This window comes from Ciconia boyciana, chromosome 12, assembly GCF_034638445.1.
Source record: "Ciconia boyciana chromosome 12, ASM3463844v1, whole genome shotgun sequence".
Taxonomy (NCBI): Eukaryota; Metazoa; Chordata; class Aves; order Ciconiiformes; family Ciconiidae; genus Ciconia; species Ciconia boyciana.
This window is the reverse complement of record NC_132945.1, coordinates 20,413,701-20,432,563: the sequence shown is the minus strand read 5'-3', so window position 1 is coordinate 20,432,563 and position 18,863 is coordinate 20,413,701. Positions and strand designations below refer to the sequence as shown.

The 18,863-nt window shown below is 40.7% G+C and overlaps 1 protein-coding gene and 1 long non-coding RNA gene across 5 annotated transcripts in view; one reads left to right on the top strand and one right to left on the bottom strand.

Moving 5' to 3' along the window:
- TMEM164 (transmembrane protein 164) overlaps positions 1-14,817 on the bottom strand; it is a 50,906-nt gene extending 36,089 nt beyond the window's left edge. The window contains exons 1-2 of the mRNA XM_072876654.1: positions 14,561-14,817; positions 13,601-14,196 (exon numbers count right to left, since the gene is read on the bottom strand). Of these exons, the coding sequence (XP_072732755.1) occupies positions 13,601-14,065 (465 nt within the window). The 5' untranslated portion in view covers positions 14,066-14,196; positions 14,561-14,817. The remainder of the gene's footprint in view (positions 1-13,600; positions 14,197-14,560) is intronic.
- The window catches only part of LOC140658361 (uncharacterized), a 31,758-nt gene continuing 27,346 nt past the window's right edge, over positions 14,452-18,863 (top strand). For 3 of the 4 annotated variants that reach the window (XR_012044709.1, XR_012044708.1, XR_012044707.1), the window contains exon 1: positions 14,452-15,344. This is a non-coding gene — a long non-coding RNA (uncharacterized lncRNA). The remainder of the gene's footprint in view (positions 15,345-18,863) is intronic. The other variant, XR_012044706.1, reaches the window with a different exon arrangement.

The window sequence follows — 18,863 nt, the reverse complement described above, 5'->3', positions numbered from 1 at the left end:
GTAAGTCTGACTTCCATTTTTTATGACAGCAGAGAAACCATAACTAGAATGTTTATGTTAAAACTTTAGGATAATGGAAGAGATCTTCAAATGTTTCAGCTTTAGCAGTTTAATATCAAGCACTTTCTCTCTAAATATGTGTATACTTTCCGTGATAAATAAACCTCAACCTCTTGGAAGGGATGTTTTACAAGACACCCTTGTATCTGATTTTCAAAGAACTATATCACTGAGTAAATTCAAACATTATAAAGAGTGTCATAATTCAGCTCAGAGCAATTAGCAGTCTTAAAATATCTAGTTCACAGCAGACAAGCTCACAAGCTCTACCACAAGTGTTCACATACTTACCCCATAATCATATTACATTTCACTGTCATACTGGAAATAAAATCCTTTGCCTTGCAGGAAGAAACAGCTATGTTTTATAAACCAAACAATGTCATATTACATTAGCAGCATGGCTGTGAAGAGTTCCCAGCCTCTGTTTTCCTGCTGGAACTCCCGAGGTTTTACGCGCTCAGGCTAGCAGAGATGTTAGCCCCCCTTCGCTGGCACATTGCAGAGTTCTAGTGTAAACAGGGCAGCATATATTTTAAAACAGACTGAAGTAGGCTTCTCCTTGTTCAAGGCAGAATAACTAAACTTTCAATTTAGAAGAAACACTAAGAAACAACTTCAATGTCCCTCCTTATTCTGTCAGATCCATTGCCTATTACATTTTCACGTTACAAACAAAAATAAGGACAAAAGAATTAACCAGAAATCCAAAATGTAAAAGTAACTATTTTGGGAGGGAAAAATAAGCTACAAAATATAAGTTGTCTGATAGGCTGAATTCTGGGCACAGTTCTGATCACTCCCTTCCTCTTTAACTTCTTCCTCTCAAAAAAAAAAAAGGGCAGATTTAGAAAAGGGTTACAGAGGTCAACAAGAATAACCAAAAAGTACAGAACATCTTCCATACATGGATTGATTTAATACATTAAGACTCTTCAATCTGTAAAAGACTATAGGGTAATGAGAGTGAGAGAAGGAGAGGGTACAAAATCAGGCCTTGAGGAAATGTATGGATAACAAGTCCTAGGTGGGGACAATATTGTGAGTCAGGATGTCTGAGCCTTTTTCACCAGCAGAGGACCAGAAGATTCTACAGTTGTTCTCGGGCAATAAACTGCAAAGAAACCCGTAACACTGGTCAGTCTGCAAACTGAAGTTCACTTCAACCTTGACGACCCCGATGAAAACAAAAGTCAGCAATTCTATCTATCTACTTCATAATTGCTCTGCAAGACCATAAATATCATTGTCCATCCCCATGGGAAATATTTCCGGCATGAAGAACTGCATGGCCAGCGCTCCCCTGCATGAGCCCAAATACAAAGGTCACACCACAACACATGATGGATCAGCAGGGCTGTTATAATTTGCAGACTGCAATGCACAGGATTGCACTGCTTAACTATTCCTTCACTGAGCCAAGATCTTAAAGAGACTGAACTCACGGTTGCTCTGAACTAACCCAGGACTGGGCTGCAAATGAGCCTTTCCGCATTCCCTTCTTCTAACCATCCACTAAGAAGAAGAGAACGCTCCAAATGATATCTACAGCTCTGGGACAGACTGGAAGGCAGAAGGAAAAGGATGGTATTTTTCCACCTGTAGGAGTATGTTTTTTAAAATTTTCTAAAAGAAACGTGTGCAACCCTGTCATTCAGTATTTGATGGAGTTCCCAAGAAATACCTTTCGAGTTCAGTAAACTTTAGAGACCATTATTCCCTTAAATCTGATTGTATTACTCATTTGTGTCAGTGTAGCAGGTAAAAGGACTATTCTGAAGACAGTAAGAAGGTAACGTTACATTAGTTTATTCAGAAAACTCCTTTGATAGATAGCAATAAGTAGGTATCACAAAGTTATTACACTGGCTCTCCACAAATCCCTGTTAAATTCGCTCCCTTTTTAATCACTAAAAGAAAGCATAGCCAAACAAAGAGAAATGTTACTGTTAAAAAGGAACTGGGTAGCTGCGGAAAAACAGATCATTTTTCATAAATTCATTTTTCGAAGTCAGAATTTACAACAAAAATTACTCCTTGACATTGCAATAGTGTCTCTAGGTAAAAGTCACTCTCATGCATGGAAAAAAGTCTAAATATCAACCAAAATAAGCTGGTATTTTGCAGCAAGTTAGGTTTTTTATTGATTATATCTGTTTTCCAAGTGCCAAAATATGACAGGAATAGGTACCCAAACTTCAGAAGTGTGGAAAAAATCCAATACCAAAACAAACCCCCCAAAATCCACAAAAGACTGCAACATTGTGAAACCAAAAAGAACTATGTTAACTTTAATCTGACCTCCCTTTAATACAATCCAATTTCCTAATCTCTATGCACTGTGTTAACCCCTAAGAGTATTTTCACTTCTTGTACTTCAAGCATTACACGTGCTGCAATTATCACATTAATCTGGAAATATTAGAGGTTTCCATCATTTGGTTTTTTAAGTTCATACGTAAAGAATTTTATTCAAACAACCTCTTTTACAGTTTGCACATCTAAACTTCGGCAATGGGCAAGTGCATCAGTATAAAAAGGTGGAAAAAAGTAAAGAACACAAACCAAACATATCTGGTTTCCTATTTTCCATTCAACTGTATTGCTAGATTGAAAACAGTAAGAGAGGAAAAGGTTTTTGTTGTTGTATAATTGCAGTTTTATAATCCAGCAGTGCCTCTACAGTACATTTGTTATGGATTACTTTTTTTTTTTTAATTAAATCTGCCTTATTACAACCCCAACATACTCAGATATTGAGAAACTCAAACTTCAACATACAGTCCCAAATATATGAGTGAGCTACTACCTATAGTAGCTAAAATCTACTATACTAGAATGCCTGCAAGCATTTTACCCAGCCTGTCATCATGAGCCATGACTTGCCTAAAATAGAGATCCTAAAAACAGTTGATTAAATACCTAAAATGAAAGGCTGTGGTACATGCTAGAGTTATGTCTAGGAAAATTCTCAAATACTGGCAAGACGTATATATTTATGTTATGTTACAGCTTCCAAAAGCTTTGAGACCTTTGCCATAAAATAATTTGTCAGCTGCAAATTTTCTCATTTGTCTAATATTTCCTAGTTTCTTTGACATGTAAGCATGCCACATTCCATCACTACTTTTAGTAATCAACATTTCAAAAACCAAGACTAGTAAAAATCTCAAGAGCTATTCTCAAAAGATATGCACAATCTTTTGTTCGAAAAGGATGTGACTGAAGGGTACAACAGCAATACTGTCTCTGAACTGAAGTAAAAGACCTCTTCAAATACCTAAGCCTGGATACCATTCTATTCACTGAATGTTATTGCCTCACTCAATGAGCATTCTAAATAGGGAGAGCTCACTGATTTTTTTTTTTTTTGTCCTATCACTGGGCTGGATCTCCAGGGTTTTTTTTATTCCAAAACATTCCAAACCTCTACAGAATATTACACCTAAAAGCTCCCTTCAGAAGTATTTTAATGACGCTATTTTTCAGTCAGTACACAGAGAGTGCAGTCAAAACTTGTCATGAAAGGCTTTTCTTCTACCAGTCTTAGTCCTGCTGAGACAGAAACATGCATAACACCAAGATCATCCTGGTCGATCAGAAACAAACTAAAAAGGCAAAAGAAGACAATTCAAAAGGTGGGGGGGGAAGGAGGAAGAATAGAACAAGTCACACAACTCTAACCATTCCAGATTAAATATGACACGAAGTAGCACTTACAATATCAATGGGAACGCTTATAGATTTCCGAGTAGAGTTGTTTCTGGCAGAAGATAGCCAAGCATGCTACAAGGAAAACCACTGCATCTCACATACGCAGCACAGATTTCATTTACCTTTCAAACAGCAGCTTGTCTGTCCCTGAGCCGCCTCTTTGATTTAGTATCGTGTTGCAGCAGACTGGAAACCTATCTTTCTTTTCAAACATTCCAGTCATGATCACTTAACCAGGTCATAAATTGATTGTTTTAGTATACTACTTCAAAATGAAAAGTTCAAGAGGTTAGATTTTGATTTCTACTTGCAATACTCAGAGCAATGTGAAAAATTCATGGAAACTGGATTCATCCAAAACTGGAATGAATTTTAAAAAAGAAAAGAAAAGAAGAAGGGGAAAAAAAGAGAGAGATAGTCTTTGGTCAATCTGCACTGAAATAAAAATTTTCACCCTTTCTTAGGTGTATCAAAGTACCCTCCAGAGCAGAAGAGATTAAAAGGTATGTTTAGAAGGCTAAGATACAGTGGTAAGGTTAAGTGTATTTTACTGTACACGTGAAAACCATCCATTTTCTTCCACAATGGTAAAACATAAGGCAAGGAACATTCAAGCAGCTGGATAATTTAAAAGATGTAGAAGACTTTGATAATTACCTCTAAAATTTATTTTTTAAGTAAGTTCAAAACAATCACCCTATCATTTATCAGAAAGTAATGGTTTAACAACTCCATCATACAGCTTTGATTCAGCATGTAGGTATATGTTAGATGTTGACTGTTTTTGCATAAACTATCAATTCAGCACAGAACAGCCATATCACTTAAAAGCCATCTGTTTGCCTTCTAAGAGGTAACTTTAAAAAAAAATAAAAAATAAAAAAATTGTAACTGTGGTTTGACAAGATCAGACTGCCAAATCTGAAAAGAGAACAGAGATCAAAAGATGTTACATTCTCATTGCTGTACAGCAGCAATTTGAAGGTATTTAATATTTTAGCATAAAAATCACAGCTGCCTTACTGCAGCTGTCAGACAGGTTCAGGGATTAATTAATGTGTCCTGTGGAATTGTTAATCTGGCGTTAAGAATTCTCATGATTCAAAGCAGCATTGCTGGCAGAGCATTAAGTAATACTACAGTAAAAGTAGTTTCTGTGTTATATATACTAGACTCTGGGAACATAAGCAGCTGCCTGTCCCTCCCTCCAACCTCCCAGTTTCCCAGTTCTACCCGGGGATGAAAGAAGTGTAGCAAGTTGAACAATTTCCATCCTCTACAAGTTCATGTCTTGTAAATTATGTATGTTCGTTGGGACATTCTAGATTAGTCTCCCCTTCCACAGGCTTAGTTTGTATACTCGACAAACCCGTATTCACCTTCTTCCCTTTTACAGGCTTAGGTGAAAGATTTCTAGACTTCTCATATTTTAGGATTAATTATTAACATAAGACTCAGGTCTTTCTATGTGTGCAGGAGCATTAGTTATCACATCTTAGGAATTAGTATTTCAGAGAAAAAGTGTCACTGAGGTTATTTTTCTTCCTTTTCCTCTAATCACAATCTGCACCAGCCCTTCCCCATTCCTAGCTTAACGCTTTAGCAAAGCCTGGCAATCAAACTTATCTGGGGGTAAAAGAACAAAAAAGGCTGAATTAAAAAAAAAAAAATATTCAAAAGTCCAATTTCCGAAGAAAATTTAATTTGCACTGAATTTATATTAACTTGCATTTACATCTGCCAGTGACAGTGTGGAAGCTTGCATGAGTTCACAATAAGATTCTCCTGTGCATATTCATATACATTCACTTTTGTTACTTTTTCCCCGAGTGTGACGTTTCATAACAGTTTCCTTTGGAAGCAAAACCATCGTAGAAAAGTCCTGCTCTACTCTGCCTCAAGTCACCAATACCTTTTTCTTGTCACAGTTCACAATTCCTCAATTTGTAGGATTTTACAAAAGAAATTTGTAATCTTTAAAAACAGCAGGATAATAAATATCTAATAGCTTTATTACTACAGATAATTTTTGCCAAAGAAACAGAAACAGTAACACAATCCATAAAAAGCTAAGGCATATAACATCATATTCCTGATAATTTAAGTTGGCATTTCACTAACTACCAAAGTGTTAAAATATAAACAATTAAATTCACTTGACACTAATTACTTGGCAATCTGAATAAATGTAAACCACATCTACCTAAAGCCCTGAGGAAGTGTCACGAGAAACGTGAGTCCCATTACACCCCGAGCAGGTTTCAAATTCATGGTACAGAACTTGTTCTCGGTCAACATCAACACAGTGCAAACTGCTACAGCGAACGTGGTTGATGTACAACCACTGCCATAAAACCCATCATCTGCCACCAGAGTGTAAACATTTACAGCAGCACAAGGGAGACAACAAAGAAGGGGTTTTTAGAGTGGAAATCATTAGATGCAAGTCATGCCAACCCCTGGAATTTATAAGGTGTCCAATATGGTTACTGCTGCTATTTGATTTAGTCCACCACCCCACTGAAGTTCCTAAAGGCCTCAGGCAGCCATTCCTGAAACAGCAGTTTAAGCTGCTAGTAAACAACCTAGAGGGAATGGTGTGTGAAACTGCTGAACAGGTTAAAAAATCCATCCTAAAAATATATTACAGCCAACAGTGATACATTACAACACTGGATAGTACACTGAAACAATTATTAATAGCTCCATTCTCAAAAAACAAAAAAAAAAAGGGAAAAAAAGAAACTAAACAGAAGAGGAAAAAAGAAGAGGAAAAGGGCCTGTCTCTCCATAACATGTTGCTCAAACTACGTTACACTTTGATCAATATTTGCTTTAAATCTATGATGAGCTCATCAAAACAAACCAATATCTGATTACCTAATTATTCATCTAATAGCCTTCAGATAATAACCCTCAGTGTAAATATTTGGGGTAAGAGAAAGCTAAGCTCTTCCATCTACAATTTCCAATCATGCAATTCCTGCTCCTTTTCAGTAAGATTACTTCTTATCAATTCCCCACTTTTTATATTCTTTTCTCTTAAGAATATACAGAATAAAAGGAGGGAATTACCAAAGTGTGCATTCTATCCTCAAGCACAGCAGGTATTTCGAAATTCTAGCAGCTTCAAAACAAAGGCTTAACCTAGAGCTTTAAACTCCAATTCCTGAACTAGAACTTTCACTGGCAGCATGGCATATTACCATCATCCCTATCACCTTGACTAAAGCATGCACATTTTCAGCTCAAGATAAAGCATGTCCTGGCCAAATCTTGTCTAAGTTAAAGTAGCTGAACTGTAATCTCTTCAAACAAAGAAAACTGTGATTCACAGCCTTAAGACACATTTGCTACTCTTTTTATACTAAACTAAAAATTACTATTATTTCTGAATAAGCATCCTTGCCTTGCCTCATACTAATACTTCTCAATTTCTCTACTGTATGCTGGGATTTACTAAAAATAAGCACAATGTTGAAACAAACTATATACAGTGTTAAAATTATCACAGAAAAGCTTTTCCTCAGCTCAAGCAATAATTATTACATTAATTACAGTATCCGTTAAAGCCTCTAAACTTCAGTTGACAGTGGCTTTTAAACACAACAAAATCATTGCTTAAAAATAAACTGTAACAATTAAGAAAAAATTGAGAGTTATTGGAACCAAGGGCAGATTAAACTATACAAGCGAGTCATGGGTTTTTTTGAAAGCCAAACTAACAGCTCTGCAGCATCCCAGACCCAGTATAAAGGAACTGATGATCTGTCTCATGGCCTGTCACTTCCTATCCATGCCCCTTGAGCTGCTATCATCTTTCTGGCAGCAAAACGCACTCTTTTGCAAGAAATAAGGCTTGCCACCAAGAAATACTGGTGCTTTCAGTGCTTCGGTTTTTCATCTGCCCTTTTTCACCACATGCTATGATGAATTTCCTCTCTAGCGATCAGCTTTAAGAGGAAGTATCACAAGTTAGTTTGCAGTTGTAAAAAGAAAGACTCGTGTATTATGCAGATCTAAAAATCAAGCTGCATATTTCATAATCCGATATGTTTGTGAGCTGTGATCACGCGCATCTTCCACTTAAGTTTAAGGGATTAATTTTAAGTCTACCAGATAGCATTTCAGAGCACTAAAAGGATTGTTGACCTTGCTACAACAGTCTCATACACCTCCTAAATGTACTGATTTGGGAATAAATCATACTATACTCCAAATATATAGCCCTGCTTTCCTCCAATATTTTTTTTACAATCCTTAACATATCAAATTCTACTAAATTTCAGTTTTACCATATCTCCTGAAACTGAGTCCTCTCTTCTGAGGTGCTTTAAAAATTACAAGTTCTGCAGGTAGCAGTACCAGGTTTTGGAACATAGGAGGTAAACACAAAAATTATGTACATAAGGCAAATATGCACACATACAAAAAGGGAGATTTAGAAGGTTACATTTAGAGACTTACTTTTTGAAAAATGTATATATATTTATAGGAAATTTTGCCTTCACTGCTCTACATCTTGCCCAACAATCTTAATATATTAAGCAGTGAACAAAACTATTGAAAAACTTCTTTGATTTAGAATACTGCTATCCTTTAAAAATTGAATAACTCATTAAAACTTGTACTTGCAGGCTGCTGCTCATGTAACCCAATACCATTCTTCAGTGTCATTTCTATTAAAATTTACTGAATTTCTGTAATCAAAGGTTCTTCATACTCACTCCCAAGTAACAGGATATGAATGTCCCTTTAATTTTAATGCAAGGTTTTGAAGAGACAGAATATGGAAAACCATACACAATTTAACTGGATTCTGCTAAATATTACAAAGCATTCAGGAGCAGTGTACGCAAATTAAATCCAGATTCACACTTGAAAAATCACATTTGACCACATAATCAAATTTTGTCCAAGGTTAAAAAAAAAAAAAAAAGAGGAGAGGAGAGGAGAGAGAGGGAGATAATTACTTAGTTATATGTTGGGACATATTCCCAAATGATGCAGAATTCAGTCAAGCTATGTTTATTATGTAAGTTCTGAAAACAGCCCATTGTTTCCAAAAACACAGGAGCCTCTTTTGCAGAGGACAGAAAGGATCTAGGTCTCTAAAGAAGCTAAAACTGGAAATAATGAACACAGGATTTAGTATTTACTGCACTGCAGATGCACTTAGCACTGGTTTTAGTTATGCACAAGATCACTGGATGAAACTGGACTCCCCTATACTTCTTTCTCTTGCCTTTTTTCCACCTATCACTTCCCCTTTAGTTTACCTCTCTTTGCCTAGAAAGATCCCTGTTTGAAGTAATCATCCAGCAATACAGGCATTTCCTACAAAAACATTTTCTTTATTCCAGACAAATCTCAGTCCTTAACTGTCTTAAGTGTCACAATTTGGTGTAGAATTGGAAGATAATTATGATAACTCACCAGCTGAGGATTTACCACTGAGAAATGATTCTGTAAGAAGAACACTTGCGAACCTCTTTCCCAAACAAACAAAAAAATAAAATCCCAAAACTCATTTTACAGGTTGGTATTAAGTCACCATTCTGGAAGAAGGCATTGATTGGCATATTAAAATCAAGGAAGCTGACAATTTACAGCAGTTTAAGAGAAGGACTAGCTGTACCTATCATTTTAGGATTAGAATACAGTCATGTTTCTGCCTCTTCCCTAAACAAGGTTTCAAGAAACTTACACACACACTTCTGATTTCTACCCACTGTTCCTACCACTACCTACTAACCTTCAGTGTTCAGAATGGAATAGTCTTAGCGAAGCTCCAAGAAACCAAATTAAAACTCTCAGCTTCAAGATCCAACTCACAAACCTAAAATTCAAATTTAAACAAGAAAAAAATCATGATCACATAATCATTAAGGCTGGACTGGATCTTTCGAGATCACTTCACCCTACCAGTGTTAGCCACAAACTCTGATTTAGATGGCTTTGCATAATAGTTTTTCCTTACATTTTCTTTTCTAAATTTCTCTTTTGCAATACAGACTAATTTTATCTCTGGATCCTGGTTTATATTTGTCTACATTTAATCTTAGTTGCCTGTTAACTCCAGCTTGATGTCTTACAGGACATCAAGTGATGGCTGTATTTATGCATTTTCATTAAGTTACACTGATTGTGAATAACAGCTTGCAAAATATGTGTGTTGGAAATTACAAACTGGGGCTACAGGAACAAATCATGAAGAACACAGAGTTTTTGATGGAAATTCTAACTGTTCCTTCACTGAACCTGAAATGAAGAATGGCTACATGAACACAAGCGTTTTGATTGAAAAGTTAAAAAAATGTATACTTTAAAGAGTACCGAACAGATAAACAAATTGGTTTTGATATAGTTGGTTTGGACATTGCAAAGCATGACATTTTCCCTTCACCTCACTAAAGCAATGCTGTAAGTATTTTGATGCTCATACACAGGGAGACAACACTTATGTATACACTTCTCAGCAACTGTGCTCTGGATGCTGCTCAAAGTCTCCTTCACAAAACGTTTAAAGAAATCAATAGTGCTGTAATTGGCTATTGGGTGAATCCTCCCTCTTACACAGCTGAATCAGAAACTTAAAAGATTTCCTTCACATCTTCAATTTCAATACCATAATTATGAGTCCTAAAATACTCAAAAGGATTAATGTCTTGAAAATAACACTTGGTCCCCTAAACATTTGCTGAATTTTCTCCTGCTACGCAAAGGAGAATAGGTTTGCAACACCCTACTGGACTTAATGTTTCCCTTTTAGGCCACCCTTTTATGCCAGGTTTACAGCTGTATTATCGGTCCAATCATATCCTCAGTCCTAAAAAGAGAGTGTTTTCTTTTTTTTTTTTTTTAAATAGAGGTACTCAAATAATTTTCAATAAGACCACTCTTTATGTAAAGAAACAGCTTAGTATTAATTCCTTCATAGACTTCCCCCCCCGCTGCACCACACACTAACTAAATATTGTACTGCACAAAAACACCCCCATCCCCATCAGAGAGCTGTCGAAGAAACCACAGAAGTTTCCATTCACCTTTGGTTTAAAATATATATATGAATTTTTTAAAATTGAAGTATTTCTCTCTCAATGATGCTGCACTTAAGTCACTGGTGAAGAAACAATATTGCCCTTCTTCCTCCAAAATCTATGCAAGAAGCCAAAACCATGACTAGGACTGGGAACGAGTAGTACTGTTTCTAGATAATTCAAGTAGGTGGCAGGACGGCAGCAAATTCTCTGAACCTGATAAACCATGAGAACCATTTAGGCCATTAAATATGTTCATTTGATCGAGACTTCATCCTGGTGATGACACACCTAAACTAGTTCTTCCCACTTATGAAAAAGATTTGATTTGAACACAGGTTGGCATGACAGGCAGAAATGAGACACTTGATTAAAACAGACTCATTTGTAGAACTCAGTATCCATTACATTACACAGTTTTGTCTGCCCAAATGCACCACAGATGTAATTCCCATTTGATTTTGTGATTTCATTTCAGTCTTAGGTCTTTTAAAAGCAGGACTTCTGCTTTTATGCAGAGAAAATCTGAAGGATAATTTCCAGTTCCAAATATTTTTGGCTCAGAGCCCTGAGCCTTTGTTACTCTGAGATGAAACAGTTTCAGCTGAAGAAAACAGAAATGGAGTGAAAGAAGAGACCTTTACCAACAGCTACTGTTGGCTTCCCTTTGAAGTGATCTTGATTGTTGTAGCATGTTTCATCTCTTCACCTCCTACTTTGTTCATCCTAACGTTTAGGCGCAGCAGCAGGATTATATACAAACTACTGTAAGAACAGAAGTGAAGGATAAATTATGTTTTCATACATTTCATCTTGCCAACCTGTTGCCCTCAGCAAATCCGGGCCAGAAAAACAATGCTTGCAAGATTCCAACTACTACGTATTACTTTTCTGCTGATGGAGGTCATCAACTAGCTTTGTATCTAGCCTGTTTTCTCTGCTGAAAGCTGTTGGTTTTGCAGGTGTTTTCATTCTCTACATTACGCCCAGGCCTATTTCTAACACACCTGTTTGAGGATGAAGAGGCATGACTTCTGAATTTTGCTGACACACCCATCTTCTCAATTTCACAAATGCTGGAACACCATTTCTAATGAGTAATTAGCATAGGATTATAAAAAAAGCTTCACAATTGGTCAAAAAGAGATTAAGAACTGCCCATGTCTGACTACAGAGGTTCAGTCTCTGTCTTCCTGGGGGAGAGCATTAATGAATGAGGTAAACAATACTAGCTCCCCCATTTATGTATAAGCATTAGCTTTTGCTGAATACTTATCATAACGTCATATTATAATACCATATTAAGACAACCAAACTTTCAAATCATAACGGTAACATATCTTCACCTTCTTCCCAGAGAATTAATAGGAAAATTTTCCAGTAAACATTGAGTATTGCCAAGAAACACTCTTGTATAATGTGGCTATATTATTTTATTTTAATTATTTCTACAGCTCTTGCATACCTTCTACTTTTCCCTTCATTACTAATACTGACTAATTGATTGCACAGCAATTATTACCACTTCATGGGAAGCAAGCATCCTATGGTGTAAAATACTGAGCTAACATTGCATCACTGCTTAGGAATTTACATAACCTACTAATTAAGTCCTGTAACTGTAAGTTAATTGCTGTAAGGGTCTTGAATATTGCTGTAAGAGCTTGTTTTTCCCCTCTTGAAATAATACCCATCTCCCTCAAACTTCTGGTACAACCAGAAAAGATGTTTCCGTTCCTGTTAGGAAATGCTCTCCAGGAGTAAAACTAGTAACTGGCTTGGTCTGATACAGCCCGGATCACTTAGCATTCTGCAAAGGGACACTAAGAATGGCATTGGTCTGATTTTCATCTGTTACTGATCTTAGACATTGTTATCATGGCAGCTTTTGTGAAAGCCTTTTTGACATTCTTCTGTTAATTCCTGAGCTTAAATTTTGCAAGTTGTCCAGTGTTGAGAGTAAAATATTAGCAAAATTAAACAAAATATTATTATTTTTTGACATCTCCCACACTCCTTACCACACTCAGTGAAACTGACTGTTAAGCGCATGCCCAGGACTATTGACAAATACAGCTTGTAAGCTTTAGATACCGCAGTTCAGTAACTGTTTATGAATGTTTCCATTATTCTGGAAGCTACACTAATTCCACCTTATCATGCATCAACAACCAAGCCACAAGTCATTAAAGTACATAGTTTATCCATATGTATTAAGCCAAATCGGTTTGTTCACCCCATGTATGAGACGTGGGCAACACTTGTTTCTTTACTATTCAGCTTCTAAAATTAGAAAGATAAACCGACATTGCCTGCACAAAATAAAGAGTAATTTGTTTCTTCAACACTTGCACAAAATACATTCACACCCTTGAAAGTCACTTGCTTGAAAAAGTTGCATGTAAATTACACAGCCGCTTTAGCAATAATCTTTCGTTAAATTTGCAGCAAATTTTACCACTGCTGTCAGTGGAAAGAGCATTTTCTATTCTTGAAACAAGGATTAGACAAAAGCAAGTGGTGAGACAGCCTTAATTTTCTGCATTTTCAACTGGAGACTTGGACATCAGTCATAGCTACAATTTCACCTTTTCATTTGACTTGTTTTTTTCATAGATGTCAATTCAGCTGATTAAAAACTAAGTCAGTTTTAAAATGTGTATACCAATTCTGGGCATTTGTACTTTTGCTACGCACTTTTAGTCCACAGACCAACCATGGGAAAAATACTGCTTCGCAAGCATGAAACCAGAGCAAACTTCCTGGTGACTGTGCACAAGCCTCACCTGCATCATGGTGACCACATGACAGGGATTCAGCAGGTAAATGACGGTCCTGGTGGCAAACTTGAACCCCACCTCCAGCCCAAAGATGAGACAGAGCACCACCAGCAGCACATTCTTGCCCCAGCTCTCCTGCTTACTCTGGGGCTGCTGCAGCAGATGACCCTCCAGCTCCCTGAAATGCAGCTGCCTGAGCTTCCACAGGGACAGAAGGATCTCCACGACGCCCACACTGAGGAAGACCAAACTCTCCAGAAAGCGCTGCTGCCCAGAGAGAAAGGCCGCGCATTCTGGCCCTCCATTGCCAGCAAAGCTGGGGTCCACACCCCCGTACATCCAGTCCAGGAGATTATGGAGGCTGTAACGAGACATGGTGGCACGGTGCCTCTTCTCCTCCCTGGCACTGTCCAGGAGCAGGTAGGAGCAAGGTGGAATCAAGGCCAAAATGCTGTCGGGCTGACGAAACATGAAACGCGAGGACGGCCCCTCTGTAGTCCCCCTCCTTCCCAAGCTTCAGGAGAAGCAAGCAGCTCGGCTCGGGGCAAGGCTAATTTTTGGCTTTACCCTTCGACGCCAGGACGAGAGCCGCAAGCAGCAGCCTGCAAGAAGGGAGGAGCCACAGATGAATGGAGCCTGTGAGCAGCGGCCAAAGCCCCTCGCCTCAGGACCCCTCCTCTTCCCCGCCCGGCACTCTCTGTCCACCCCCGTCGCTCTCCCCTTCCTGACGGTTACAGGGCTGCCCCGCTCCGCAGGACAGCACTACGACCTGCCCCCTCTCCGCGGCCGCCTCTCCCCGCTCCGCCCGGCCCCGACACCGCCCTCCGCCGGGCCGCTGCCTGCCCTCCCTCCCCGCAGCCCGCCCTGCTCTCCCTGCGCCCCTCGGGCCCCGCCGCAGCCCGCGCGCCCCAACGGCCGCCGCTCGCGCGCCCAACCCTTCCCGCCGCGCGGCCGCGGGCCCGGTACCTCCGGCGGCGGGGGCGGGCGTCCGCTCCGTTAGGGAGCGCGGCGCGGCTGGGAGGAGGCAGGCCCAGCGCCCCCAGCCATGGGGCCGGCCCTGCCGAGGGAGGGGAAGGAGGAAGCGGCGCTGCCCTCAGCGGCGGCGCCGGCACGGCTGAGAGTTCGAGGACGAGCCCGAGCGGGCGGGCCGCTCGCCGCTGCCGCCGCGTCCCGCGGCTCTCCCGGCCCCTTCCCAGCGCCGTAGCATCACCCCACCGACGTGCCTGACTCACACCGAAAAATGGACGAGTCCCCCGGATTGGCTGCGCCCGGCCGCCCGCTCCTCCCTCCGCCCCAGCTGCTCCCGCCTCCCGCGGCTGCTTCTGGTCCCCGCCGCCTGCCTTCGCCTCTGCGGCCGCTTCTTCCTCGGCGGGCTGCGCTCGCCTCTCCTTCTTCTCCCCGTCCTCGGCTTCCTCTTGCCTCTGCCTTCGCCCGGCTGCTCCGCTTCCCCCTCGCAGCCGCCCGCGGCCCGTCCTGGCGTCCCCGCCGGCGGAGGGGAAGCGGAGGGCCGGGGATGGTTCTGCTCTCCGCGCCGCTGGGGCTGCGGCCCGCGCTGCTGGCGTGCCCACAATCGCGGTGCTGTTTGCCGACCCGATTCAACACGCGGCCTTTAACTTGATAAACTAGTTTCTCAAGTGCCATTGCAGCAGGGGTTGGTCGGCCAAGAAACTGCCGTGGCCCGCGTCTTTACGGCGCACCATAAAAGGCCAAACTTGAGAGGGGCTTCAGCTCAGCCGCGCTCTGGACGCGGGTAAGTGCGTGCCGTCAGCTGGGGCCTTGGGCCGTACGGAGGGTGCAGACCCCGTTCGTCTGCATGCATCGTGATTTGCTTACATACGTGCAAAACAGCCTTGTGCGCCAGGTTTGATTCCTGGAGGCAATTGGTTTGTGGCTTTGTGAAGCCAGTTGTACTGCAAATATGTACCGCGGTTTCTATCGGAAAGGCACGGGTAGCTGGAGGTCTAGGTAGAGCAGTGGGTTAAGGGGATGTTGTCGAGGTAGAACTGTGAACGAACATATCCTGAGAGCTGTCTCCTACTACAGATTTTATTGCACGTACCCTGCCCATAGCACGTTGCTCTCCCCTTCCTGACCGTTACAGGGCTGCCCCGCTCCGCAGGACACCACTACGACAGCACAGTCACTGGCCTAACTGTTGTGCCTGCTTAATTGAAAATAAAAGCTCAATTCTACAACTAAGTTTGAAAAGACCAGGCAGATATCTCTAGTGGCTCAGTCAAAGTGATTTCCATACAGACAGAGAGGCAGCAACACCTGGTCTGTAAAGCTGGAGGCAGTATGTGTGTGCTGTTCTGCTGTGAAAGAAATTATTCCTTTTTTGGGAAAGGAAGGGGACCCACCAGGCTTCTCCAAGATCTTCAAGGGCCCCTTTCACAATTAGAGGTTGATAAGAATTCTACAAAATGCTGTTTTCTCAGTCCTTGCTGATTCCTTAAAACACCTGTTGTTGATCTAATTATGCACAAACCTGCTGCAGAAAGTGAATGTGCAGAAACTGGATGCACAACCTGAATAGGCACAAACCTCCTGCAAATGCCTGCCCCGCTGACTGGACACGCACACACCTGCAACACAAACCTGCTGTGTTAACCTGCTTCACAGCCTGCATACTCAAAACAAGCAGCTCAGCACTAACACCAATATTTTGGCAGTTCTTTTCTTCCCCTGTTTCTAAAATACAGGAATACTGCTCACAAAGATAAGCACAGAATATTTTCTCTCAAGGGGTCTACCAACTGGATTGCCTGCTGCCATGAACAACCTGGAACAGATCTGTCCCTTTCCACTCCCTCGGTCACATACAGGAGGACAGCTACTGCTGCTAAAAGCAATCCCAGGCAGCTTTATACCTCACCTCTGCATTTCATTCAATCTCTCACCTTTTGCAGTGTCTATGATCTGTTTCTTGGACCTCTCCTTTCCTGAGCTTTGCTTTGGTGAAGTGAAAAAGGCCTATAATTAGAACACTAATACGTTGTCAGGTATTGGTATCTCAGATGTAGTGATTTCTTTAGAATATGGGCTAGCCACAAGAATAGGAGGGCTTGGTTGGGTGGTTTGGTTTGTTGTTTTTTTTTTTGAGAATGCCAGTGAAGAATAACTGGCTGGCAATGTGAAAGTGGGCAGTATTTTGCCCACAAAAAAGAGCATTTGCAAAACAACAGTTTGTTGTCCGTAGAAGAGGAAGGAAAGAGAACAGCTAAATAAAAACAGATGTCATGAAAGCCAAAGACTTAAGCAATTAATAGATAAGACCTCGTGGGAAGGAAGTCTAAAGAAAGGAGTTAAGAAAAGGAACGATGCTTTAGAAAAATAATTCAAAGGGCGCATTTATCTCAATTATGAGTAGAATAGAAATAACAGTAAGGTTAGCTTGACCACATCATGAGGTCTCTATTGACCTTAAGCACATGAAGAAAATATAAAGGAAGACAGGTCAGATTACTAAGAATAAGAAAGAAAGACTAAAAAAGGTATGCTGCCAAACACTTGAACTATCAAGAGCTATCGATAAAAACTGCTCTGTAAGTGTATTCGTACTAAGAGGAAGACAGAGAACAAGATTGATCCCCTACTCAAGAGAGAAGAAAATCTGTCAACAAATTCTAAAGAAAGCTAAAGTGATGGGTGCCTTTGGTGATTGGTGATGAGACTTCCAAAAAAGTTCACCTGCAAGCAGATAGTTAGGACTGGTGATGATGCCGAGAACAAAATTATCTCAGCCCAGAGTAGGTAAAGAACAGATTAGGAGCACTCGGATAAACCAAATGTTTTCAAATTGTTTGAGTCTAGTGAACATGATTGAAAGACAGTTGAAGAACTGACTGAATTATGAAGGTGAATGAGATGCTGAAAAAACAGAAGAGTAACTGTAAATTGCTGTTATCAAAGGGGGGACGGAGCCAGAGAAATACAGCTTGATCAGTGTAAATCCCTGGAAAAATCCTGGGACAAATAATCCCTTAAATCCCTGGAAAAATCCTAGGACAAATAATCTCACAAACTATTATTAGCTGATAGATGATAACCAGGGAATGATAGCAGTCAACATGGATCTGTCAAAAATAAATCGTGCCAGATGATAACTTGATTTTCTCCTCCAGTAAGGAATAGGCCTTGTGGTTAGGACAGAGCCTGTTGTCAGTTTGATTAGATTTTTGACACTTACATGACATTTTCATTAAAAAGTTAGAGAAATACGGTCTGGATAAATGTGTTACAAGGTCTATACAAAACTGACTGGATAGCAAGCAGTAGTTCAGTGTCAAAAGGAAAGAATACATTGCTGGGTTCCTAGAGCCTGTCTTCAGTCTGGGTCTTACTGTTTTTAACAATGTAAATAACGGAACAGAGAACATACTTATTAACTTTGCAGGTGATGCAAAGCTGAGAGGGACAGAATTAAATTTTAAAATAGTCTCGACCATTCAGAAATATGCTTTTTTTAAAAATAAAGAAGATATTCAGTAAGATCGAGTTGCATGCAGCACATTGTGCTGGTATAAGGCACCTGGTATAAATCATCACTGCCTTTCCTCTTCCCCTTGCTACTCATCTTCTCTCACACTATTGTGGTTTAACCCCAGCCGGCAACTAAGCCCCCCCAGCTGCTCGCTCACTCCCCCCCGGTGGGATGGGGGAGAGAATCAGAAGAGTAAAAGGGAGAAAACTCATGGGTTGAGATAAAGACAATTTAATAGGTAAAGCAAAAGCCACGCACGCAAGCAAAGCAAAAGAAGGAATCCATTCACTCCTTCCCATGGGCAGGCAGGTGGTCAGCCATCTCCAGGAAGGCAGGGCTCCATCACACGTAATGGTGACTTGGGAAGACAAAAGCCATCACTCCAAATGTCCCCTCTTCCTTCTTCTTCCCCCAGCTTTCTATGCTGAGCATGACGCCATACAGTGTGGAATGTCCCTTTGGTCAGCTGGGGTCAGCTGTCCCTGCCGTGTCCCCTCTCAGCTCCTTGTGCCCCCCCAGCCTCCTCGCTGGTGGGTGGGGTGAGAGGCAGAAAAGGCCTTGACTCAGTGTAAGCACTGCTCAGCAGTAACGAAATCATCCCTGTGTTATCAACACTGTTTCCAGCACAAATCCAAAAAATGGCCCCATACCAGCTACTGTGAAGAAAATTAACTCTAGTTCAGCCAAAACCAGCACATTCTCCACCCCTTATTCCATATAATTTATGTCATGCTCAGGTCCCACACTATTAATGAGGTCCCTCATTAACCACCCCCCCCTTCCCAT